This window comes from Oxyura jamaicensis, chromosome 9 (genome assembly GCF_011077185.1).
Source record: "Oxyura jamaicensis isolate SHBP4307 breed ruddy duck chromosome 9, BPBGC_Ojam_1.0, whole genome shotgun sequence".
Taxonomy (NCBI): Eukaryota; Metazoa; Chordata; class Aves; order Anseriformes; family Anatidae; genus Oxyura; species Oxyura jamaicensis.
This window is the reverse complement of record NC_048901.1, coordinates 24,827,809-24,853,009: the sequence shown is the minus strand read 5'-3', so window position 1 is coordinate 24,853,009 and position 25,201 is coordinate 24,827,809. Positions and strand designations below refer to the sequence as shown.

The 25,201-nt window shown below is 40.9% G+C and overlaps 2 protein-coding genes across 2 annotated transcripts in view; one reads left to right on the top strand and one right to left on the bottom strand.

Annotated features, from left to right (window-relative positions):
* ARHGEF26 (Rho guanine nucleotide exchange factor 26) overlaps nt 1-5,591 on the top strand; it is a 49,083-nt gene extending 43,492 nt beyond the window's left edge. The window contains exons 13-15 of the mRNA XM_035334805.1: nt 1,943-2,010; nt 2,469-2,573; nt 2,880-5,591. Of these exons, the coding sequence (XP_035190696.1) occupies nt 1,943-2,010; nt 2,469-2,573; nt 2,880-3,022 (316 nt within the window). The 3' untranslated portion in view covers nt 3,023-5,591. The remainder of the gene's footprint in view (nt 1-1,942; nt 2,011-2,468; nt 2,574-2,879) is intronic.
* Nucleotides 5,592-5,711: 120 nt separating this feature from the next.
* On the bottom strand, nt 5,712-24,277 carry DHX36 (DEAH-box helicase 36). Its single transcript, XM_035334256.1, has 25 exons — nt 24,050-24,277; nt 23,780-23,901; nt 22,785-22,986; nt 22,052-22,090; nt 21,627-21,797; nt 20,706-20,785; nt 19,582-19,656; nt 19,280-19,446; nt 18,833-18,914; nt 18,182-18,322; nt 17,283-17,385; nt 15,843-15,930; nt 14,612-14,667; nt 14,434-14,498; nt 13,831-13,974; nt 13,086-13,203; nt 12,385-12,483; nt 11,818-11,991; nt 11,418-11,504; nt 10,575-10,658; nt 10,378-10,477; nt 10,203-10,293; nt 8,978-9,098; nt 8,281-8,433; nt 5,712-7,313 (listed from the first exon to the last, which is right to left on the bottom strand). The coding sequence occupies exons 1-25, from the start codon at nt 24,260-24,262 to the stop codon at nt 7,128-7,130; spliced, it is 2,961 nt and encodes a 986-aa protein (XP_035190147.1). The 5' UTR covers nt 24,263-24,277; the 3' UTR covers nt 5,712-7,127.
* Nucleotides 24,278-25,201: the final 924 nt, after the last annotated feature.

The window sequence follows — 25,201 nt, the reverse complement described above, 5'->3', positions numbered from 1 at the left end:
AGCGGTCGGACGGTGCGGGAGCGGACACGGCCGGGTGAGATGGAGGAGGAGTCTGGCACGGCCGCGGGGAGCTGGGGAGCTGCGCTGGATAGAGCTGGTCCTTGTTCTGCTGGGGCAGCGCGGGAGTGCTCCACTTCAGAAAAGGGCAACAAGCAGCGTCTTGTTCTGTCGGGTGCGAGTCTCGGAGAGGCCGTTGCTTCTCTGTGGTGCCATTAACATCCCCACAGCCCATCACAGCAGTGACAGATGGTATCTGTTCGCAGAGGCTGCAGGCGGGACACAGGACATGAAACAACGCTCCAGACGCATCCCAGCCTGGAAAAACTTACAGCTTTAGGTTTGCTTTCAAAGTTTAGAATAACTCTGAAAGAAACTATAGATCATTAATGATTCCTATTAAAGATCTCATTATAAAGTAAGCAGATGATTCAGACTCGCTTGGAAATGCGTTTTTATTGGGAAAAAAATGAAGCACATTTTTAGTTGTCTGGGCTTTTTATAAAAAGACATTTTGTTCTACAAAAGATTACTGCTTGCCTATATAAGGTTTGTAACATAAATAGCAGTCCAGCAGATTGTCTTTCAAGGGAAAAAAATCTCAGACAATACCTCCTTGATTTGAAAACTTTTTATAGCGTGTTACCGTGTGTTGTGTGCTCAGGGCACAGAAAATCCCAACTTCCTTGGAACTTCAGGCGGCCCCATTGGGTCGGCAGCGGCAGGACGAGGGCCATTTAAAGTGCTCACTGAACAGAGCGATGCACAGGTGGAAGCGAAATGTTAGTGTTGACTCCCATTTCCAGCGCAGTGTGATCCCGTTTTGTCACTCCACGTGGCTCGTGGTTCCCAAGTACAGCAGTAGAAGCACTGGGGCTGGAGCATTACGGTGCTGGTGAGCGAGGGCCGTGGCTCTTTGGTGGCCTGTTCCCACTGTCCTGGCTCTGGAACAGCGGGAATTGTGCCCGCTGCTGGAGGTGGTGGGTTAAATTACAGGGTCATTTAGCACCAGGTGAGCCGCTGGTGCTGGCATCTTCTTCTATTTGTCTCCCGGTCTGTCTGTTTACACAAGTAACATCGATCCTCTTGAAAAATACACGGAAAGCTACGGCAGGACAGACACAAAGGCTTCCCTAGTCTGGCTGAGAGCAGTGCTTTCTGGACTGGATTTTCCATATGCTCCAACACTGCCTGCTGGCGAGGGGGTGACTTCAGTGGGAGCAAAGTTGGTTCTTGTTCACAAAATACATGGTGTACATGGATTTATGAAGAAACACATATTTAGGAAGACCGTCTGGCATTATCCCATTTTTTCAAAGTTGTCTGAAAGGAAGGGTCATTTTCTTATTAAGACTGGTTATGGGAAAATACGAACCTGTAAACAACATGTTTCTAAAAATAAGAACAAAATTAAGCTTGTGCAAAATTGTGTGTTTTCTTACTGTGGTTGAAACACAAGTTGGGCACTGGTTTCAGATTTTCAAAAAATGGACAACTGCAGGAGACAGATGTTACTATTTTAGTTAAAAACTCAAGCTATCTAAAGACAGAAACAAAATTTTGAATAAAATTCAAGGGGATTATTTAATTTTGTTTAGTTATAACTATTAGTCACAGACACCAGTAGAGACGTTTACCTGCATTACTTAAAAAATAATTAAAGTAAGGGTATGGAAGATGTGATGCCAGGAAGACCCATGTGTGTATAGGCATTTTTTCTACTCTAACATGCTTAAAATGTTTAACTGTGCTTGAGGAATGTTATTACAAGAAGTAGTATCACACCTGCTGGCCATGTTTTGAGAGGAGGAGAAAGGTTATGTGTTTAGTTTTTCTTTCGGAATAAGAGGAAGAATTTAAATACAGAATCTTGAAAAGGGAGTCGTCTCGATCATTGTTCAAGAGCGTGAGTTGGGAATCTGAATTTTGTCTTTGCTGTTTGCAGGAGTGAAAGAGCTCGCTGGATTACGGTGCTTGGGCAAGACAGAGAGGGGCAGAAAACAGACAGAACGAGTAAGTTGCAAGTACTGAGATTTTTGAGCACTCTGACCTGAGAATAGGAGTGCACTGCCCCTTAGCGGGGATTTGAGCAAATACAGGCTGTATCCTCAAAAATGTCACCCTTCCTTTTCCTGGGCTACGATACTTTAATATACATGAAGCTGACATCTCTTTCTTTGAGGAGTTCTGTTTTGCCCAGTTATTTGTTTGTGTTCATGAACACTGGTCGGTTGTTTCAATGTGTTAACGAGAGCAAAGCTCCTTTCTTTCTATGTTTAACCCAAGTCAGTGTGCAGTTGCTCGGGTGGGAAGCCATCTGCATCACTTGCTGCCACCTGCGTGGTGGGTGGCTGGGGTGGGGCAGGGCATATGCTAAGAGACACTGATTTTTTAAATCAATTATATACAGGTTTGAATAGAAGATTTGAAATGGAAATACTGTAATTCAGCCTTTTCTTTTTCTTCCCCAGCCTTGACTCAGGTAGAGATCATCAGAACTTACACAGCAAAGCAGTCAGATGAGCTGTCTCTTCAAGTTGCTGACGTTGTTTTGGTTTATCAAAAAGTGAATGATGGTGAGTATGTGTTGTTAGCAACCCTCTTACCACTGCAGCTAGAAGAATTTGTTTCCTAATAGAGTTGGCCATATGATGAATAAAGGTTAAGCTTCCAAGAAAAACTTGAGCGTTTAGGTTCAAGTTTCTAAAGGACAGCCTCTGTTTAGGCAACAGATGTTTAAAGTAACTCTTCACCAGTCATAACTTACACAGATAAATCATGTATGCATCGTGTACGTGATGACACTGACTCAGACGTTCTGACAAAGTGCCTTGAAAATGACTTGAAAAGGTTTGTTGCTCCCTGTCTGTTCCCGCCTGCAGGCTGGTATGAAGGGGAACGGTTGCGGGACGGTGAAAGAGGCTGGTTTCCCATGGAGTGTGCTAAGGAAATCACGTGTCGTGCCACGATCGACAAGAACATGGAGCGGATGGGACGCTTACTTGGACTTGAAACAAATGTGTAGATGGTTTTTGCTTCTTCATGCTGTACTAGAGGATTTGCACTAACTGCTGTCAGCGGGGAATGGCTGCATGCACTACAGCTCTCACATGGACGACGTGGGTCACAGATGTGTAGAACCTGGTAACGAAGCACTGTTGTTTCAGACAGCCCTTTTTGGTTTGCATTTTGAGAGCTCTGAACTGATGCCTGGCTTGAACTGTAGCAGATTTCAACTAGAAGTAGGTTCTTAGGCAGTGGAGCTCAGCTATGCATTTTTTTTTCTCAGATTTCCCTTTCAACTTCAGCTCCTTCATCCCTGCTCTTCACTTACGCTTCTGCCACTCTTTTTTGATCATTTTGACTTACTTTCTTTTAAAATTGGACCTTGCTGTAGCAGACCGAGCACCAGAAACTCACCGACTCTATACACGGAGCTGGAGGTGAGCAGGAGCGTAATAGTGGGAGGAGTTCCTGTTCCTTAGAAACTGCAGTCATGCGTTCCCAGTACAAGACGGTGTTTAAGGGGATACTTCCCCACTGTGTCAAAATCCTTGCTTAACCTGAGCTAGAATGAAGAAGCATGTAATTCATAAGGGCTTACCTCTCCAGCACAAAGCCAGGGAGAGGCCAGATTTGCTAAGACTGAATTAGATCGCTGCAATCACTGTGGGTGAAGCTGACACAAGGTAAGAGCCAGAGACGTGCTGCTTGTGGTGGTGGCCTCCAGTGCTGGGTGTGGGTACCCAGCCATGCAGCTCAGGTGCTCTGGTGCTGCGGCGTTGAGATGATTTCTGAAAGCAAGCAAGAAGTACCAAACCGTACCAAGTACATAATGATGTTGAGGGTCTTGTTCTCAGATCTGTTTTAGCACACCTATCAGACTCAACTTGGGCTTGTTTTCGTTAAGAACAGCCTTGGTGTGAGCGGTTGTTAGCTCTTTCAGATCCTTCTGGCCGGTATCTTAGGTGTTTCTTCCAGGAATATTTTTTAAGCTCATGGGTTTCGCCAAATGAACAAGCCTTTCTGTTTTGTGTCTGCTGTCTGTCCTCAACTCTGAAGGCTCTTTTAGCGCTGAATGCCTTCTTGGCAGCATGGTTGCTTTTCCAGTACCTTGCAGTAAGTTGCACCTTGAAAGCTTAAACCACATTTTCAATACAAAGTAATTTCAGGCTGCAGAGAAGTAGCCATATGCATAACACATCAATGTGGTTTTTCCCACTAGCATCATCGTGAGTCTTAAATGCCACTGCTCTGGTTCAGAATTCAGGTGTCTGGACTCACAGGATTTTTTCTGATATTTTAAAGGATTGTATAACTGCTGGAAATGTGTCCATTTTGTTTCAGTTTTCTCCAGGTGTTTGGCTAGGGCCTTCTATTAAGTTATTGCTGGAGAGCAAGGGTTTTGACGGAGACTGCAGAAAACATGAAGTACGTTCTTCTGTTGTTTTTTGTTTTTTATTCCTTTTTGCTCTTCTGTGCTAGAGGAGATTGATTATTTCCTTCTATGGAGGCAAAAAGTTCAACTGAACTTCAGTTTACTGAACTTCCTCTTTAGCATTTGGCAGCGTGTTGAAGCCACATGCGGAAAAAGGGGGAGTTGTAAGACCTGTAGGGATCCAGGCTGCCAGGTCTCTGCTCATCTCCGCTGTACGAGGTAAGAGCACCACTGAGGAAGGACGTGGGAGCTGAGAGCTCAGCACCTTGGGTAAGGTGGTTAACTTGGTGCCTTGCGACTGCCACACGAGGCTCACAGGCAGGAGCGGAGGCTGGAGGGGAGCAGGAGCCACCCAGCTTGGTGCTGCCCCATGCACGCTGCTCAGCTCCCGAGAAGCCCTCTCACCATTGCACTACCTGCACCACCTCGATTTTTGCAGCTGCAGTTTAGCTTTGGAATTTCACAGAAAAGAAAAAAAAGTGTGAAGAAAATGCAATAAAAATGAAGTTAGTTTCAGTGCATCATTTCCTTATATCCCTGTGACAGGCTGTACTATAAAAATCTTCCCCCTTTTAAGGACCAGCTGGTAATCAGCAGGCTTCAGTACCCAGTAAATGAAAACAAGGCAAAAAGGTGTAGTACAAAGGCTTTCTTCTTGTCACAGCCCCAGTCTTTTTTTTTTTTTAAGGGTGGTGTTTATATTCTGTACTGTGGTGATCTGTGAGTGACTTTGTTTATAACCACGTACCTCTGTAACAATTGAAAATCGATGGGGCAATAATTTGTTCCAAAATTCTTACCTTGGTAGTCTGACAGGGGTGTTACAGCCTTTTGAATTAATTTATAAGTGGACTGATAAAATGGTAATGGTATAAACTGTAAATTGAACAAAGTCTTATTTAACATAGTAAAAAATACTGCTAATATTTTAACAAAGAGTTTATTGTACACAGGCAGATGTTTAACAGAACTGAATGTATAAATCCAGGCATTAATTTTATTCATATTTTTAATACTGTATATATTTTTTCATACCTTGTCTTTCCAAATAATGTTTTAAAAGCCGTTTTTCCTATTCTCAGACACAGTTCTTCAGGAATTAAAGGCAGTTACGATTTTATAGGACAACAATCAATAAAATCTTTTTAAATCCTTACTAAAAAAAAAAAAGCTTCAATTTTTCTTGAACTGCAAATTGTTAAATGAGAGTTCCTTAATGTCATTCTTGTCAGAGAGGTTAAATTTGTTCTGTAACTTATGTTTGCTTGTTTTGTTCCTGTTTTGTAAAGGTAAGCAGCACTATTGTGTCCTCCTTCATTTCTCAGACATACCTGTACACAGGAGGTTGGAGCAGGGACCAAGCACAGGCCCAGGATCCCTCAAGAACCCGCAGGGTAAGGGCACGAGGGTGCTGGGGGAAGGCACGGGGCTGCAGCAGGACACAGCTGCCACCGAGCAGCCCCCAGGCCCTTCCCTCCTGCTCAATGCCGGCTGCTCAAGCTACAAGCTTTAGGTTGAGCTGGAAAGTATAACTCATATCATTATTTACACATTATTCATGATACTGTGTAAGTACGGATCTGACCACACCAACCCATGGTGCAACGGCTTTATTCCTCAAGGATAAACCTGGAAATAATGTAGCTATGGCTGCAGAGCAAACAGAAGGTAACAGGAGGCTGCCACCTAAACTGCTGGCACTATTCAGGCCCTAGTTTACTGCCCACCCATCAGGTTCAGCTAAATCTGTCTCCCCCAGCCCCAGGGGTTAAAGGGAACAGCAGGTCTGGCACACTTCCACAGATCTGACCAGAATAGTTTTCTCAAATCACCCCACTTGAAATCCTAAAATAAGCATAATTAATCAGATGTTCCTAGATATTTGGAAGCATTCAAAACAGAATGACAGCCAGAACATTAAGAACTAAGAGCAGATGAAATAACACTTTAAAGAAAAGTATTTTAATGTAACACTATACATGGATTGCTTAAAAAATTGGAATACAATGAACTCAAAGTTTATTCCACCATCAGTTTTTATAACCACAAAGCTCCTCTAGTCTAAATTTTTCCACCAGTACCGATGATGGATGGGTACAGAAAGCAAAGAAAGATTAACTGAACGGGATGAATGGAAAAAGGTGAGAGTGTTTCTGAAGCCTTTCCTCCCACAGCACAAAGTCAACAACACATGTTTTCAAGTTAGCTTAATTAAGCTATCATTACCTGCTGTGGAAATGTTGGTGAGAAAACTGCTGCAACACCACAGTAATTACTTCCCACCCCCAAGAAAAAAAAATCTTGAGATGTTTTTACCAATAGCAAGAAGAACAGTTTAAGCACAACTAAGCAGTACTTTAGCTTCTTTCCCTTCCCCACCCCCCCAAATCTGGTAACAAATATTTAAAAAAAAAAAAGCTAGAGTTTTAGAGGACTTGGAGGAAGGACAATACATACACCAATTAACATTGCTAACATTGCATTTTTTTCTTATTTAAAAAGCTACTGTGAACACAGAATACCATGCATATACAGATATTACCAACTATTTTGAAGTAACTGCTCTTCAGTACGAGGGAATTAGCTGCTTGCCCTAAGAATTTTTCCCTCTGGCTAAATAAATGCTATAAAAAAAAAACAACGAACCAAAATAAGTGAATATGTCAGCTTTATCAACACAGATAGAAGTGTGTCAACTATAGCGCTCGTTCTGGAACCGTGGAGCATAGTTTCTGGCACTTTCATTCTCCTGTGTTGTGATTAAGTCTATAATAGCGGTCAATACTGCTGTATCCCTGGATTTAGTATCATTCCAGTCCACAGGGTGTGGGTTTTCTATTTTTTCCTGTAGAAGATCATCGAGCTCTTGTCTTAAATTCTGCAGGCAAAAAGTTTGTTGGAATGAAAAGAGACAGGCAAGTATAAACTACACAATGTTACCACAGTAAGTGCAAATCCCTGGTGTCCTGTGTTCTCCTAATCTTTATGCCTGCTGTTCTTTTATCAATTTATTACAACAGCGCTACCTTCAGGAGCAAAAGCTGCTTTTCAAAAATGAGCTTTGCCTTTTATGACCTGTTCATCTCTGGATATGATGGCCTGTTCAGCCATTAGCTGACTCTTTAAGGAGACTAAAAATATTTGGGTTAAGAAAGTCAGATGCCATTTCTAGGATCGAATAATAAACAAAGCTCTATTCAGCTCCTCTTTTCACTGAGGAAGTATTATTGCCAGCTGAAGAGCCCCATCCTCGTGTTCCATATCCACGTGGTTATTTCATGGACTGATCAGGTCATCCTACAGCTTTTGCTACAGATAACTACAGAAATGATGCTCTTCAAATCTCTTACTGTAAGATGTTTATAAGCCCTTTAAATCCACCCTACAACTCTTCTCTGAAGCCTCTATTTCTCAACATCCCCATGACATTTTCAGCAAAGGCTTTAACAGGACCTTCCTTCCAACACTGCTGAAGGCGCACAAGCCTCACGCATCAGTCCAGCTATTACACTGGAAACTCAAATACATAAATAAAACTTCCAAGTGCCTGCTCCTAAGGGAGTTCATCAGTGTTTACTTCTGCCCAGTTTATCATGTGATACAACAAGCTGGTCAGAATGTTATTTTTACTACAGCTTTAATTTGTATTCATCTACAAGCCTTCAGTAGATATCTTTCACTTACTGTGTATACTTCACATGCTTACTGGGAACACATTAAAAACATTTTGTTATCTCCCTACAGTGATACAACAACAGTTCAGCAGTAACATCAAATATAGAAAAATCTCTAGGAAGAGTTACTGTTACACTAAGATTTCTGCATATATTATTAAATACAGTTACCTTAACTAACTGCGCTATTCTGGCAGGAGACTGGAAAACAATCCATTCGTCCACAGCAATGGTATCCTGATCTTTATCCTTCTGAATGGATATATCTCCTCCAAAGAACAAGAGGCAGTACGGAGAGACTTCTGTACAATCATATAAGTAAATCTGCAAGAAGACAAAATTGTCCAGTCACCCCTGAAAGCACATTAAATGACATCACTAACCCTTAAGAAACTCAAAATGGAATTCCAGAACATCATTTTTCAATCATTCATAGATTTGCAAAACAAATTTGAAGCAACTCAATTGGAAGAGCTAAATAAAATCAGATTAAATGGGGGCAAAAATGGTTCCAAGTACAGTCCTTCACAGAAAGCCAGAAAGTGGTGAACTCCAGCTAATAATTCCATTAGTAATCAAGCAGGAAAAAGAAAGCTTGCAAACTTTTTTTTATTTAAAAAAAAAAAAAAAAAAAGGCAGAAGCAAGAATCTAACAGAAGTTAGTATACTAGTTATTTGTGGAACAATACCAGCAAGATCCCCCAGAACTGAATCTGATGGCAAGTAAAAGAAGTGACCCAAAACATGAAGGCTTCAAACAAAGCTGCTGCATACCTTCTGGGCCACAGTAAGAGACACTGTTCACAGCCCTGGATCGAACACATTAAAGAGCTACAAAAATAAATAACAAATATAAACCATGACATACACTGCTAGTTCTCATCTTCAAATGGTACACAAGCCAGTTATAATGGAACTCCGTCTCTTCCACATTAACAGATTTAGGATGTATATTAACTGTTCCATCTGTCTTGGTGCAAACTTTCACCCTGAAAGAAGAGTAGTTTTAACATGGAAATAAGATACTGAAAACGTAGCAAAACCACATCCCAAGTTAAAAACCCTCCAATTCTCCACCAGTGTTCTGAGCTCCCCAAAATAAGGGCATTTGAAGGAACTTCAATTTCTTTCTTCAGAAGATTGCAACTGAATCTACAGAATTAATTTCCAGATACCCCTATCTCTGTGCTTAAGTTTAAATTCAACTCCTTAATAAACCCTGTTGTTCTCTCAAGCAGAAACGACACGCGGCACTGAACCTTCCTGGCAGCTGATTTATACCTGGCTCCACCACACGGCTAAGATGCAGTGACACAGGATCTCCCGTCACGTTTGCAAGCTTACTCCTACATGCATCCTTGAGGTGACTGAAGCACGCTGGACTTGGTTCAAAATGGAGAATCAACTGACTAGTAGTGCCAGCTGCAGACGGACCTGAATTTAGCAATCTAAAGTAGAATTTTGACTACCTATTCTTACACCTAGCACAGAAATAATCACTTGGTTGGTTTGTTCTTTTTTTAATTCTAGGCGCAGTGATCACTCCTAGCGTGGTGCTTCTACATTATATACCCAGGAAGTTCATCCACACATACAGCCCTTCTTGTCTTAAGTCACGTTCACAAGAACATAGATATCCTTCTTGTATATACTATTACTAGGAATAACCACTGGTAAGAATAAACAGTCTGGTAACACAAGAAGTGTTAGATCAGACCAGAATCGCTAGGCTCTGTCTTGCCAAACACTATGGAAGGAAAGTTTCAATTGCTGCTGAAGACCAAAAATGATGGTAAGGCTCATTTAGCAGCTGTGTTATCAGTATAATTTAGAATTACGGATTGCTTGATAATGTCACACTAATTCCCTCACATACCAGCAGGTATGCAAATGGTCAAACAATATATTCGCTCATAAGTAAAGATCAGCAATCCCATGCTCTGATCTGCCACATTCTCAAATGAAGTAACCTACATCCTTGACTGATCTGTACAAAAAATTAATTAATGCATTTAAACCACTGCTCTGCCTTGCCAAGCTACCTAACGTAGAAAAAACCCGAAACACAAACCAACATTGTACCAAATCCTTACATTTTTCTCTTTTTGCTAAAGCTTGGCCGAATCTTTGCAACTTTTGGATATAAACCAGCACAGATGACTGCTTTGAGCAACTTCTCATTATCTGTAAAAGACAGCAAAGTAAGTAACGCAGTTCCACAAAGTGAGAATTTGACTCAAAAGCTTTCTGTTTCCTCCTACTGTTTACCTGAGTTGGTATTAGATTTGGGATCCTTGGGGTCTCTGCTATTCACAAATCCAGCTGCAAGGAGATGCTCAGCAAATTGTCCTTTCATGTTATGCAGCATCTAGGAAATAAAAAATGTCCCAGAATGGCTGTGCCAAAAGGCTCCTCCCCTTCCCCCACAGATCTGTTCCTCCACTTTCAGGCCATCACGATGTTACCTGGAGCGTATTTGAAGACAGGAAATATTCCCAGCAATAGTCTTTCTCAGTTCTGAATCCACGGCGCCGAGTCTCTTCCCAGCCCTAGAAATTCATACCGTAGTTCAAAGGCATTTAGGTGAACACATACTAAGGAAATTAAGGATATAAGGACAGACCAAAAAATCATAGGTCAATAAACAGCAGTTACATTTTTCTCCTTAAGAGAGAGAGCAAACCCTTTCAGCTCTCTGTATTATGTTACGTATGTATGTGTATATACATCCACACACCTATACATATACAGCATGGAGCAGAAAAACACAACATTTTTGAATTGAAAACTTAGTTTTTCCATGGTGAGGAGCAAAATCTAGCCAAGTTTGTCAGAACTTCATTTATTGCTATTAACAGTCTTGTGCAGCAACTCTGTTTCCAGGCCATTTATTTCCTTTTCTTCTTGCCCAGTGCTACACAGCTAAGCCTCCAATGCTTTTCCAAGTCTGCTCCAGCCTCTTGCAGGTGCCAGAAGGACAAGAATTAATGACTAAGGGATTTTTGAAGCGCAACTGGGAAACTGCCACCAAGTTCTACTGTGTTCATCCCTCATCAAAAACACGTTTAGAAACTAACGATGTCACCATGAATTTACATTTCCACCAGCATATCCACAAGAAATGAGGTTACTGAGCCTGAAGACAACACTCCTTAACACTAGAAGGGTGAAAATTAATTTGGTTTTATGTTTCTGTAGAAATGAAGAAAGAAACACTTTGGAGCATACACTGATCAGATTTTTTTTTAGATTAAAGCAAAAAACCCAAACCAAAATTTCTGAAAGAAAGAATGTTAAAACATACTTACCGTGAAAGCATTCACCACTGTCAGATGATCACTTTTTGTATTCTTTGACAGTTCCTTTCTTCTGGCATCTGCTACTTTCTCTTTGCCCTAAGAACAATTAGAACTTATAAAGTATTCCCAACTGACAGACCATTCTTCCTTCTAGCTCACCTTCCCTAGCTAAGGTACATATATACAGCAATACTTTGTACGGAACACACATAAGAAGTGATGCTACTTCCAAAATTCTGTAAGCAAAACACATGCTATTAAGTATTGTGAGGCAAAGAGTACTTATAAATACGTGATTAACATGAACGTAGGATTAAAGTTCTCTTAAACTACAACATCTCAGTAGTGTCCTAATATTCTTATGAGGATCTTAAAATCTTATCTGTAATGCTCTTCTTAGAAACTTTACCAAAGGAATGACGAAAGGGTCTTTGAAGCTGAGGCTTGCTGCAATCGTAAGGACTGGATCCAAGCAACAGAATAAAGCTCCAAAGAGAATCATTTTTCCAATATGCGGTTCAACTGGTAATCGTGCTAAATGTACACCTAGTGGAGTCAGTTCCTCTTGTCTGTCCAAAGCATTCTGTCAGAAAACAAAACAAAATCATAACTGCAGTGTGGAGGATGCAGCTAGCTTTAGTATGGTCAGACAGCAAAGTGATTGTGCCAGTTACAAAGAAACAGAAACGTTCAACAGATTCAAGAAAAGAGCAACCATCTTTAATTGTGTTTCATGGTTTATTGGGCTCAGTGTCTTTCTGGACCAAAACTATGAAGACTAATTAACGCTTGAATGTCTTCTTCTGGTCAAGCTTATTTTTAGACTTGTATATTCCCTTCAGTGTCGCTTCTCATTTCATTTACTTTTCCCTTTGCTACTTTACAGCCTTGTCACAGAACAACAAATACATTGAGTTTTATCTAACATTTATAGAATGATGACAATAAATACAGAATGATGACAGTAATACTTTACCAGCTCCATCAGATGATTTATAGCCAACATTACAGCATCACGAGATGGCGGATCCATTAGTTTGCTCAGAAAATAAGCAATTCCTCCAAGCTTTAGAATCTGAAAGAAAAAAACAAAAACAATAAAGACAGCTACCCACCTAAAATCAAGACGCAGTGATCACACTAGTGACAAAACGTGTGAATAATTCACAGCTTGAATTAGGATTTCAACAATTAAGAAGAAAGGACAAAATAAAGACATATTAGTGATGAAATTTTAAACATCTATTCTTCAGTATGTTGCATATGGTATTCCTTATGCACGCATAGGAATTCCGTAAAAACTGCCAAAAAAAATGTCACCCATGTCAGTTTTAAAAGAATTTTACCAAAAGGAAGTTTTTAAGAAGCCTTATCTCTCAGCTCCCTCGCATTCTCACAGAAGCAATTCTGATCTAATATTTTCGGAGGAAAAATTTGCATTCAAATTTGTGTTAGAGTTCAGCTTTTATTTCTACAACATGATTTATTTTTCTCAGGTCTGATACCATTTTGCAAACAGTTACCTGCAGCTATTAATCGCATACATTGTGCTTTTAGTGTAACAGAACTTAGACCTGAAGACAACTCTAACCTCAGAGTTGCATTAATTAAATCTCTCAAACTCTTATTCCAACAGAAACGTCACTAGTATACATGGTTGAAGATGCACATGCTTACCTTGATTTGCAAGCAAAGTTCTTCCAAGGGTGTCCTCAAGATCTCAGGTAGCTGGTAATCATCTAGAAGGCTAGCACGGAGCCCATTGTACAGATGGTAACAGTGACCTGGCTGAACTCTGCAACATATTTAAAGAAATACATTCATGTTTTTTCATAACATTGTGACATTATGACTGTGTTCATTTATAAACAGTGTTCCAAAACACTTCCGGGAATTAGAATTGAAGTGTATTCAATTGTAATAACCATTTCAGAAATATAGACCCATCAATAGGAAAACAAAGGCACAGAAAATGCAGAAATCTCCCATCAGCTGCTCAAAGGGAACAATGAGGAGATCAAAGAACTGCATGTCTGAACAAAAGAAAAAGTATTCCACGAGATATTTTGAGGAGGAGTGAAATTTTAAATATTTGGTATGTATCTAAGCAATATTAATTTGAAGGCAGTTTTCATTTTAATGTATCATAGCCTCATAAGTGAGGTGTGAATGCAAACGCTATCAAATTTGAAAAAATGCAGGACTTATTCTTCTATAATAAGGAAGGAAACTCATGACTGAAATGCAGCACAAGTTATGCCAGTTTCTTAGGAAAACAACAAACCATTCTTTCCCTAAGAACAAGAGAGTTGTACTAGTATCTGCTTCTGAACATGGGATTAACAAACCTTAAGCACACATGAGCTTAAGACCGACTGAAACTTAACATCACAAAGGTTTTCTAACTAGCCGTTATTCTTACCTTCCTGCTCGACCTTTCCTTTGCTTGGCATTAGCTTTACTAACCCACTCAGCTGCCATTGTGCTAATGTTGTTCTGGGTATCAAAGTGAGTTTCCTTTATCTTTCCACCATCTATAACGAACACCACATCATCTATTGTAATGCTGTTTGAAAAAAGAGAAAAAAATGCAACTCTTCATCTTTGCAAGTTTAACCTAGGATCTTAAAAAGGTTTAGCTTCTCCCCCTCCCAAACTGCAAGCCAAAAATAAAATTTCTGTGCTTGGAATTTCATTAACTAAGCAGTTCAAGAGCAAGCTTGTTTCATTCTCCTAGGTCTGGCACCATAGAGTCACCATATGCAGTTACAGAAGTCTGTAGAGGACAGGCAGCTCACATTTATCATGTACAGCAACTGTTGTCATTATAAATCATCCATGCTTTGATTTTTTTTAAACCATTCTCAAAGGAGAATTCCAGTTTTGTCTATAGATGTGTCGGAATTTAAAGTGTTATAAATCAATGATACAAATATTTCAAAAGCATTTTGAAAAAGTTAAACAGGTTTCTATTTTTTTGTCAAAATTATAGGGTATTTTTTGGTCTGCATAGCTAGCTATTTACCTAGTCTCTGCAATGTTGGTAGCAATCACGATTTTCCTTACTCCTGGCGGGGTCTTCTTAAACACCTGTAATTATCCATGGCCCATTTATATGTTTGCCAAAACCAAACATACTCAATTAAAATTTTTGGTACTTGTGAAATGTTACTTCATTGCGTAATAATAAAAGACAAGCATACCTGAGTCTGGTTAACAGTAGGCATCAATGAATGTAAAGGTATGATAATAAACCTATCTGAAAATTAAAAATCAGTAGAAGATACAAAGTAAGCACAGATACTTTAATTATACAGGAAAATCAAGCATACAGAACAGAGAAAATATGCTGCACGTAAATCCACTATTTCCATTTCTTAGTCTGAACTGTTTTTTTACCATGTAGAGAATGGCTTTTTTTTTTTCTCTGTTTGTTAGCAATGTTCAATATGTTGGTGTTAAGTGCAGGTGGTACATCCTGAAATACATCTTATGTGCTAGAAGCTCAGAGGAATATAACCTGAATAAACTAACCGTCAGCTACAATGAAAAGGAGGGGAATGGGAAAAGAAGCCTACTTCTGGGTTGGCTGACAACTGTATATTAAGCTTGACATATTTTTCTTACAATTCATCTCAGTCTTTTATCAAGCCTATTACCACAACAGCTATACATTGCTGCTTGTTTAAAATAAGGGGCCCAGACATCTTCAAACGCATTCTATTTCTAAGTATAAACATCCGTGAACTACTCGAGCTTCTCTGTGATAAAAAAATTCATAACATTACTCCATAGAAGTCTCCCCCAAAAGCTAGTAAAACATAAAACACACAATAAACTCCTTTATACCTTTTTACTTTAGAATTTGCCATGTTGTATTACGCTGTGATGACTTGGTAAATACAAATTACTGTACAGAACATAACGTATTCACCTTTCAATTCGTTATTTAATAACTGCTCAAGTTTATTTATTAAACTGACATTCTCCTCTAGCTTTCAGTAAGTTCTCTATCTATGGAACACACACGACATGAATTATAGTAAGACCATTGGAATAGTCAAAAGCATAGTTAGGACAAGCTAGAGGAACGTGAGGTACGTAAACAAGACAAAGCGTACTGGATAGGCATGGGATATTTAACTGTCCTATTAAAATGCATCTAGGAAAAAACAATTAAAAAGAACCATCAGCAGAGTATTAGAGAGAAGTTGCTGAAGCGTCAAGCAAAAATAAGAAACTAACATAGAATGAAGAAAGAATTTAGTTTTGGATGGAAGTTATGGTAGCTATGTACAAAAAATGCCGAACACACGACAATCGTTTTGAAAGGGGAGAGAAGAAAAGTCCAGTGCAATACCAGCAAACATAGGCAAAAATAAAAGTTTGCCACTAATGCTGCTGCTAAATTTGCACATAAAATTTTGTTTTTACCTGACTTAAACATGACTTGTGACATCAATAGATCATGCAAAGTGCTAATGTTGTCCCATCCTGGAAGAAACACTAGAATTGCACCATCCTATATATGGAAGGAAGTGAATGGGAAAAGAAACAGGTTAGAATAAGTTACATGCTATGCAAAAAATCACCTACTTGCATATCGACGCATATATTTCAAGTAAGTGATACCTGAAACCTCACCGACTACAACTTGAAGTACTTTGTTTACTAAAAAAAAGTTTGTCTTGCTACACATTTATCTGAGCTTAATAAACAAAAGCTTCGTTTTCAACATTTTGCCCTGCAGCATTTCAAATGCTGCCATGTAAACACTTGAAGAAATTGAGCTGCTGTTAAACCTAAAAGAAACTATGTGTAATTTTCAGCAAAGGAAGAACAAGAGAAAAGACAGCAAGTCATCCTCATTATCTACAGCTTGAATACTCTATCAATTAAAATATTGATTTGACATTCTCAAGAATCAGAATTCTCTTCTGTGACTCAGTTACGGTGTCAGCTCTTCCACAGCTGTTTTTGAACACAGAAATGAATATATAACTTCAGGCTATGGTGTAACCTACGTATATTACCTATGGCAACAGAAGTTATTCTTTCAAGTTGGTTACTGCTTCAAGCAGACTCCCTCTGATAACAGTGTACCTAACAGTATTAAACAAAAAATCTTTTACTGGGACTCTAATCAGGATTTTTAGCTTCAGAATGTGGTGGTTTTGTATTTCAAGACCTACCTCCTCTAACACAAACAACAGAAAAGCAGCTACAATTTGAAATAAAGACTATGTAAGAGTTACTATACCGGTCAGAGCCTCACAGAAACCTAAATATGTAGGCTAGTAAAGTTCTCGATGCATTTTTACATTAAAAAGTAACTAGTTGCATTGCCATTATATCTGAAGCACATTCAAGGATGACTACCAGTGAAACTGTAATGACTACAAAGCGTGACGAGCTGTAAGTAGGAAGAGTTTCCTAGCTGCACATTTGGTAAACATGACTGAGTTTTCATGTATCCTAGCAGAATTCTCATCTTCACAACAGCTAAATTACATTCAGATTACTCAGGCAGAAAACCATTTAAAGCCTATGGCACACTGTAGATGAGGGAGTGAATATCAACTCTAAGCAGTTATTCAAAATAACTTAGATACTTGCTACCTTTTCAACATGGAACTTACCCCTTTGTTTAAAAACACACAGTGTCTGACCACGTTCTAAGCTCAGGGTTAAACAGGGTACTTAAAGCTGTTAGATTACTTTTACGGGAACAAAAACCAGAACTAACAACAAAATAACCCTTCTTTATATGTATGTAATAGACCAAAATAACTACCAGCTTTGGCTTTCTCCCCCAGCCACTGACCACAATTCAGTCATAGTATGAAAACACGATGATACAACACAGAAACATACCTCTTCTTCCAAAACAATGTGTCTGATAAGTGCTGCTATAAGGTCAAGATCAACCTTGTCATCGTCCATCATTTCCAAGGCATCTATAGTACTTGCTGAATACCTACAGGAAGCAAAAGCATGCATATTGGTTACTAACACACAGTCATGCACTCATGTCTGCTGGAAGGTTCTGCAATCACTCATCTGCGTAACCTACAATTTCTTTCTTTCTTTGTAGGTACAATTGAACAGGCATGCTACTCTGGAGACTTATTTTAGTTCAATTATTGCCAGTTTAGAATAGTAAGTTTAAGAATTATGACTGAACTGTATTTGGAGCATTTACAAGATCTCTTTGGGTTATGGATCTCTCATGGATTATCTAGGATCTAAATAATCTGAGTTTACCCTTCAACTTATCCCTCCCTCGTAGTTAGTACAGAAGGCATCTCATCTGCTCATCCCTTTCTTTTCATGAAACCCAGTACCAATTACCAATTTGCTCCAAAGACCTGTCTGAGAAAGGGATGGACAAATAGAAATGGACAAGCAGAGCATGCGATAGAACAGAGCACTGAGGACTTGCTCCTTTAGGAAAGGGAGGGAAAACAGAGCCACCTATGTTAGTTATTGTTGTGAAGTTGGAAATATAGGAAGTCACAAGTTGCAGAGGTAAAATAAGACAAGAGAAAAGAAAGATGCTGTTCCTGAAATAAATTTGTCAGGCTACCTAAGTAATCCACTTACTCAGATACCAAAGCAGTCAAATGCTGGCAATCAAAGAGAATGTCTCAAGCACTGAATCTCTGCTGGGTGCTGAAGAGGCAAAGTTATTTAGCTTGGTTTTAAACCACTCTTGAGAAGTATTAAGATGTTCATTAAGTTAACAACACTTAATGCAGAAGAGTGAGAACAACCTGCCCCGCAGCTGCCTTAAGTATTCTGGCCATCGTTCCCTGTAGATTTCCTCTTTTTCTTCTTTTTCTGGTCTGCTTATATGCCCTTGCATGAAGCCTTTCTTCCACCGTGGCCGACGGTCTGTGTTTTCTGGCATATACCTTTAAAGTTAAATAGGAAATATAATTAAATTTTGAAACTAGTCATTTAATCCAGCTGCACAGCAGTTTTCTAAACTGTGGACAATATACAGTACTTTAGCTGTACCATGTAATAGGATTCTAGAATTTTTTTAAAAAATTACAGATTTTCTTAATTACAGAAATGATAGGTACTGTCTCCAGTAAGCATGAAAACAAGTAAAAAATAAATATCAAAGACTAGCTTAATTTACCACCTGAAAATTCACCACACTGAATGAAAAAAACAGAAGTTATTCTCCTCCCCAAGCCTACATTTCCAGGTTGCTACAAGCCTATTAGTGTAAAAGCTACTGAACTTCCCTCTAAAGGCTTTCTGCAACAAGATGTCCAGTGAAAGTTCACTCCTGAAAACCACAACTAATTTTTCAACAGGTTGTTTATACTGAGACAATCTTCAAAAGGACTTACTAAGTAAAATGAAAAACAAACAAAATACTATCTATACTGGTGCTGAGAAAATACACTTACCTCAACTTCTCAATTACATCTTCAAGAAGATACTCCACCACTGGGAAAGTGAACCCGGGTATGTGAACCATTGGACAATTATCTATTGAGAAAGACATAAGTCACTTTTAAACAGCAAATAGTGTTCTGAAGTACAAGAGTCAATAAACATTCTTCACTATTTTTGCAATATAGTTTTCAAGTCTATAGGCTTTTCTTCTCCCCTTTAAATTCTCATGGAAGATGTCACATTCATTGCCGAAGGAAGTGACTGAAAAAAGAAAGCATAGGTAGCAAGCAGTATACTGCTCTCTAGCACATCCATCTGTTTCCAGTTACAGGGCGGCACTTGAAGAATGAAGACCTAAAGGCTTCGCTCTGTTTGCCCACTCACACTATGACTTCTAAAATATGGTGAACATTAGAAGCCTAAATCACTTAGAAGGAAAATTTAAGCATTTAACCTACCGAAGTATTCCGAAAACTTCTCTGCGTTTAAAGTAGCACTCATTAGTATTACTTTCAGATCCAAACGAACATTCAAAAGATCTTTAATAATGCTCATTAAAACATCTGATTGAAGATTTCTTTCATGAATTTCATCAAGGACTACGTGACTAATACTGGACAAATGCCTAAAATAGAAGAACAAAAAGTTAAACATTTGCTTTTAGCAAAAGTAAAAAATAGAGCAGAGACTAACAAGAACAGGTCATTAGTCAAGTCATTTAATAATTGTATTTAGTTTCTAATAAAATAGAAAAACTTACTTATCTGACTGGAGCCACTGTAGGACAATTCCTGTGGTACAGTATAAAATTGAACCTTGTTTCCTTGGTAATCGACTGGAAGAAATACGTCAAGAATTCTTCAGTTCTCTTTATTTTACAAAGTACTTAATAAAAAGTTTAAAATTAAAATACAGGTAGTTGTTATAGGCATTATGAAGTGTGCCTCAATCTTGAACTTGTTCACAGTTCAGCTGGGGGAACAAGGGTTTCGGCCAGAGTCACAGCATTTTTGTTGATGGGAAATGAACTACTTGTAGCCTGACAGAACCTCTGACTTCATTTCTCATCATTTCTACGTTGATCTGCTGACCCCAAGTTCTCGCAACTATCTGAACTCAGCACAGATGGCAGCTAGAAGCTAAATACACAGCACCGTAACGTTCTTGATTAAACATTAAAGCGTAAGCGAGATTCTATAAACTAGTGCTTTAAATCAAAGTGCTGAAAGGACTGAACTGTCATCTCTCACCGGCAGGTTTTCCATCAGTGCTAAGTGAGGTTTTGTTGTTTGCCAGTAACATCCCAGGTTAAGTTTTTCAAATTACAGATCACTGCAAGCGTAGTAACTTTTGTTCTATGGCACTAGCTCTATGAACTCTTGTTAACAAGACTGAATTTATTACCTGACCTTAATGGAATTACTCATTTGATAACTATAACAAATACATAATTCTACCCTGAATGGCTTATATGGCTTATAGCATCCTCTCCTGTAGCATTTTAATTTTTCCTTGAAATTAATTGATTAGGGACATCGCTTTTAACCTCTATGTATAGCAAAACCTTCCAGAAGAATTGAAAAAAGGACTTACTAGTGAAAGTACAGCTTAGTGCTAACCAATCCTGCCAGCCTGAAGTTCAGAACTGACTTCACGTTACAACCTCAAACGACACGTGCTACACAGAATACGATAACCACGCTCAAACGTTTTGGTATTTTTCAGAAACTTTATTCCCTATACCACCTATTCAGAGGAATGTCTTTTGGAGAAAATAAGAGAATAAAAGCACTTGTCCCTGTTAAGAACTGCCTCACAATTTTTTCTTTTTGAATAAATACCGCTTTACATGAAGGAACAAGAACTGTCAAGAGAGCCTCTTACCTCTGAAGACGAATCTGGTATCCTGTACTCTTGCCATTACCACACGCTTCTGCCCTTTCAGCAGCAACTCTCTCAGCCACCTTCAAAAAAACAACAGCGTGTTAAAAAACAAAAACAAAACACACAAGACTGATCTACGACTTAGCAACTCATCTACTCATCAGTAAGAAACACCTAGAACCAAGATGCACTGTAAACAACAATAGAATGCCCTGAAAACATCTTTTCCCTTTCACTGAGAGCAGTGTTTCCTGTCAGCAACTCAAGAGCCGGTTGGCTGGCAACCCAAGACACGTTTTAGAGAAACACAACCACGCAGGCATCAGCAGTACGCTCCTCCAGAATGCACCACCCCTTCCAGTAGGGCCAGCTTTTCCTCACGGAGAGTGAGGTTCTATGCTCATTTGATACTTAACTATAAAGAAGAGCAATTAGAGTGCACTGGAAAGCCAAGCTTGTTCTTGCTCGTTAATATATTTCTAAAGAGCAACACAACACTACTGTTTGTCTTACTTCACGTTTGCACTGCCCAGTCCCTTAAAGCCACCAAGATAAAGCACGCCTACATTCGAGGAAAAGGGAGCATACGGTGCCAGTACTCTCGCCACTACTGAAACTGACGAAGTATCAAATTAGCGTGTATTAATAAAATTGTTATTTGGAATAGAATCTATTAAGACTGAAAAAGAATAAACAAAAAACCTTTCCTGTCCGCTGCAGGCAGAATGCTCATCTTGAACTTTACAACTAGCCTGGTAACATCCAAAAGTAGAACATTTGAGAGGTGCACAGTATCTATCTGGTCACGTGGACAATTTTAAGACAGTAATTTTATCTTGGACTTATGGTGGAGATGACAACAAAGAAACACACCCACAACTGTAAGAAATCAGTTACTCAGTTTGTCAAAGTGGCACTTACTGAGATAGCACTGATCCTCCTGGGCTGAGTACAAACAATCCTGCAGGTAGACCCTTTCCCTCGCTCTATGTAGTCATCCAAGATGAACTGCGTGACTTGTGTGGTCTTTCCACAGCCGGTTTCGCCACTTATCACAGTTACTCGATTATTGTTTATAAGGTTTACAAGTTCCTGTTTCCAAACAAAGAAAACATTTGCAAGTATTATTGTCAAAAACAGATTTTAGAAGTATTTTGATAATTCTCTACTACTGTGAACTTAAAAGAAATCACAGCAACCTTATACTCATCTGTTTCTGTTAATACTGAAAGCTCTGAAAGCTTCAGCGCCTTCATAAAAGGCAACAAAGGCTTCCTCTTACTCCCAATTTTTTCTCCTTCTTCAGAAGAGAAATGAATCTTTCTTCAAATTAAACATATGCTTACCTGTCTCATCCCATACGAAGGGAGTTTCTCTCGGAATCTCTGAGAAAAGAGAAAGTAACAGTACACGTTTTCAAACACCTGTTCAACACTGAAGTAACATTAACAGATTTCATCCATGATCTGGACGAAACAGATCAGTAGCATGACAAGCTGCTCAGCCAAGACTGAACAGGCCCGCTAGAAATGAATTTAATTCCGTGCACGTTCTCAGTTTCACTAAGTGTACCAGAAATATTTAACACCAACAGCTCTGTACACAAAGAGGCAGGCATACGCAGTTCAAGGACTAGGGCCTTGAACAGCAGGCCTCCCATCTGACAGACAGGTGCTAAAACCGTTTCCTGTACAGCTTTATACATGGCCATTACAATAACCTCACCTACATTTCGAAGAGGTGCTCCTTCAGAGCCCATTGCCCTACTTTTAATTTTACACACAAACGCAGAGATAAATTCTATGTAAAAAAGAGAACTGAAAATACATATCCAACTACCCAGTGCGAATACTTAAAATTTTGGATTTTAAACAATCAGAAGTTATCACTGACAGTCTAATTTTCAATCCCTGTCCCGTTGACAAGGATGCGTTTTGTAAATTCTGATGGCATTTTTTTGCTACAGTAACATCTTGACAACGTTAGACTAAATTAATTACAAGAAGTTGTGTTTTCTACTTAGTTCAATTTATGTAAAAATAAACCCCAAAGCTTTCTCCTTAACACAGGGGAAAGTACCTGCATTTCAATATATCTAGGATCAGATTTCTTCTTTCTTAAATCTTCTATGAGTTGCTCATCTAAATCCGTATCTCGCTGATTTTTTTCAAATAGATATTCCACATCCCGATCAAGGAATGTTTTTTCCAAGACTGGTCTCTGTCTGCTAGGAGCTTTTTCAGCATCTGGTTTCACTTTCACGGGCTGTTCTGGAGTATTTCTGAAATAAGGGCAAAGAACAGAAACTTCAAAGGTTACCCAATATATGCTTGGCCACTGAGAAACGTACACTGAAGAGTTCAGTGAACCACTCCAGGCAGATCTGGTTTTGGGACGTTACACCCCCAAGTTATTTGACCCCTAAGCTGAAGGCAGTACGACGTACATCGTAAGAACAAAAAGCCATACAACAGGATCACGTCATCAAAAAATGTACAACAGGATCTTCAAATGTAACGGGTTCTTTTGAATCAAACAAAACTAACGTACTAAGGGAACGTCTCCAGAGAACTGCTGCTTAATGGTCCATCAGAACCACCAGCCTGTTGCTGGATCTTTCACCAAAACCCAAACCCACCACACCGGCGTACTTAAGGCAAAGTACGTGATCCCCCCCCGCCACCTTTTTACTGCCTATTTCAATCCTTTCAGAAAAGGCGTCAAGAACAGGCCCTATTGCATAGAGGCTGAGAAAACCTCCCAGCACTGCAGAATGCCAGAAGAAGGATGACAAATGCCACCTGTGCAGGAGCGCTCCCAGAGGCCAGGGGAATTTGGTCACTCCATAACACGCACCCCCTGCTGTAGACCCGGGGATAAGTTAAAGAGTTTTACGACTTTAGGTAAAAACCTAACACCCCAAACTCAACAGCAGCCTGGAAGAGAGCCTTGCAGCAACGGCTAGGGGATGGCTGCGGCTGGGCCAGGAGCATGCACAGAGCCAGGAGACGTCTCCCAGCGCACCTCCGGACGGTTTGTGCGATCGGATACGAGGCACGCGGTCGCAGCCTTACCCGTCCTCATCCCCGGACCACCAGGACATGGCATCGGGCTCCTTGTCGCTCCTGCTCTGCACGGCCGTCAGCAGCTGCGCGATCTGCTCCTCGCGGCGCTCGTCCATCCGCACCACGGCCCGCTGCGGACAGCACCGCACGGCGTCACCGGCCTGACGTCACCCTCACGGCCCGTGACGTCATTCACGAGGCCCGTGACGTCAACTCACGCGGCCCGTGACGCCACCCCCACGGCAGGCAGGGCCCCGTGAGGCGCCCCCCGGCCCTCACCTGCTGCCGGTCCGTCTCCTTGCTCCTCTGGCCCTGCTTCCGCGCGTACCACAGCCCGATCTCGCGGCCCTTCAGGTGGCTGGGGTGCCGCCCCCGGCCGCCTCCGCCGCCGCCCCGCCCCCCGTGCCCGCCGGCCGAGCCGGAGGAGGAGGAGGAGGCGGCGGGGCCGCCATCGCCTCCCCGGGCCCAGCCGCGCCGCTGCTCCCAGCTCATGGCCGCCCGCGGCCGGCACCCAGCGCCGCCCCGCCCCTTCCGCCGCAGCACTTCCGTCCGCCGCAGGCCCCGCCCCGCCGCAGGCCCCGCCCCCTATCGCCTACCCCGCCCCGCCGCCTCCGGCCCCTGGGGCCGCGGGTTCGAGTCCGGGCCCCCCCTCGTAGCAGTGCGCTCGTACACGGGGCTGCAGAGGCAGAGGAAGTGTCCTTCTGTTCTCATCGCTGCTGCTTCTCTGCCTTGTCTCCTTATCACGGGGAGAAACATGCGTTCTGAAGGAAATACCATGGATTGAAACATTTCCAATAAATTTGTACGCGTAAATGTTGCAAAGAGTTAACTGTGCGTCTATCACAGAGATCATCTCCCAGCATCTCCAACAAGTTGTATTTCTTGCAAGATCTCGCAGATTATCGAACCTTCCCAAGGCCTTTTACCCACCCCTCGTGCTCACAGTCACCCCTCCAGCAGCAGGCCGTCACCGCGCGGCTCCGCGCACCAGGCTCGTGGTGCAGCCGCGCGAGGAGGGCTCCGCGCCCTGCCCTCGGTACGCGAAGGGACTCCTTGAAGTCAAACTCCCGACAAGGGAACGTGAAACTTCTTGGGCACAGCCAGGGAGGAGCCCACGCCACAGCTGCCACCCTGCGAGGCACTGCTGCCACCGGTACGGCTGTCTCTGTGGGGAAAGGCTGTGCGTAAGGACGGGAGGTCGTTAACATTCGCTTGTTCTGCACGGCTAATTGGAGAGTGCAGCATAAAGGGGTGTACGCACACGGGTACTGTAATTCATATAGGAGCTGCTGCCCGAGTCTAGAAAAGCAGAATTTATTCTGTTCTGGGACACCTAAATCTGCAAAATTCATTACGAGAGAGGAACATAACGCTCAAAGGCTCATCCTGGAAATCATTACAGTGATACACACCAGGAGGTGAAATCGTGCT

What these genes read in the sequence shown, in the direction of transcription:
- DHX36 (XM_035334256.1), bottom strand. Translation starts at nt 24,262, where the DNA reads ATGAGCTGGGAGCAGCGGCGCGGCTGGGCCCGGGGAGGCGATGGCGGC. An exon ending in AGGAGACGGACCGGCAGCAG is followed by an intron (nt 23,902 to 24,049) that starts GTGAGGGCCGGG and finishes TGCTGTCCGCAG; the next exon opens with CGGGCCGTGGTGCGGATGGA. An exon ending in ACAAGTCATGTTTAAGTCAG is followed by an intron (nt 14,668 to 15,842) that starts GTAAAAACAAAA and finishes TTTAATTTTCAG; the next exon opens with ATAGGTTTATTATCATACCT.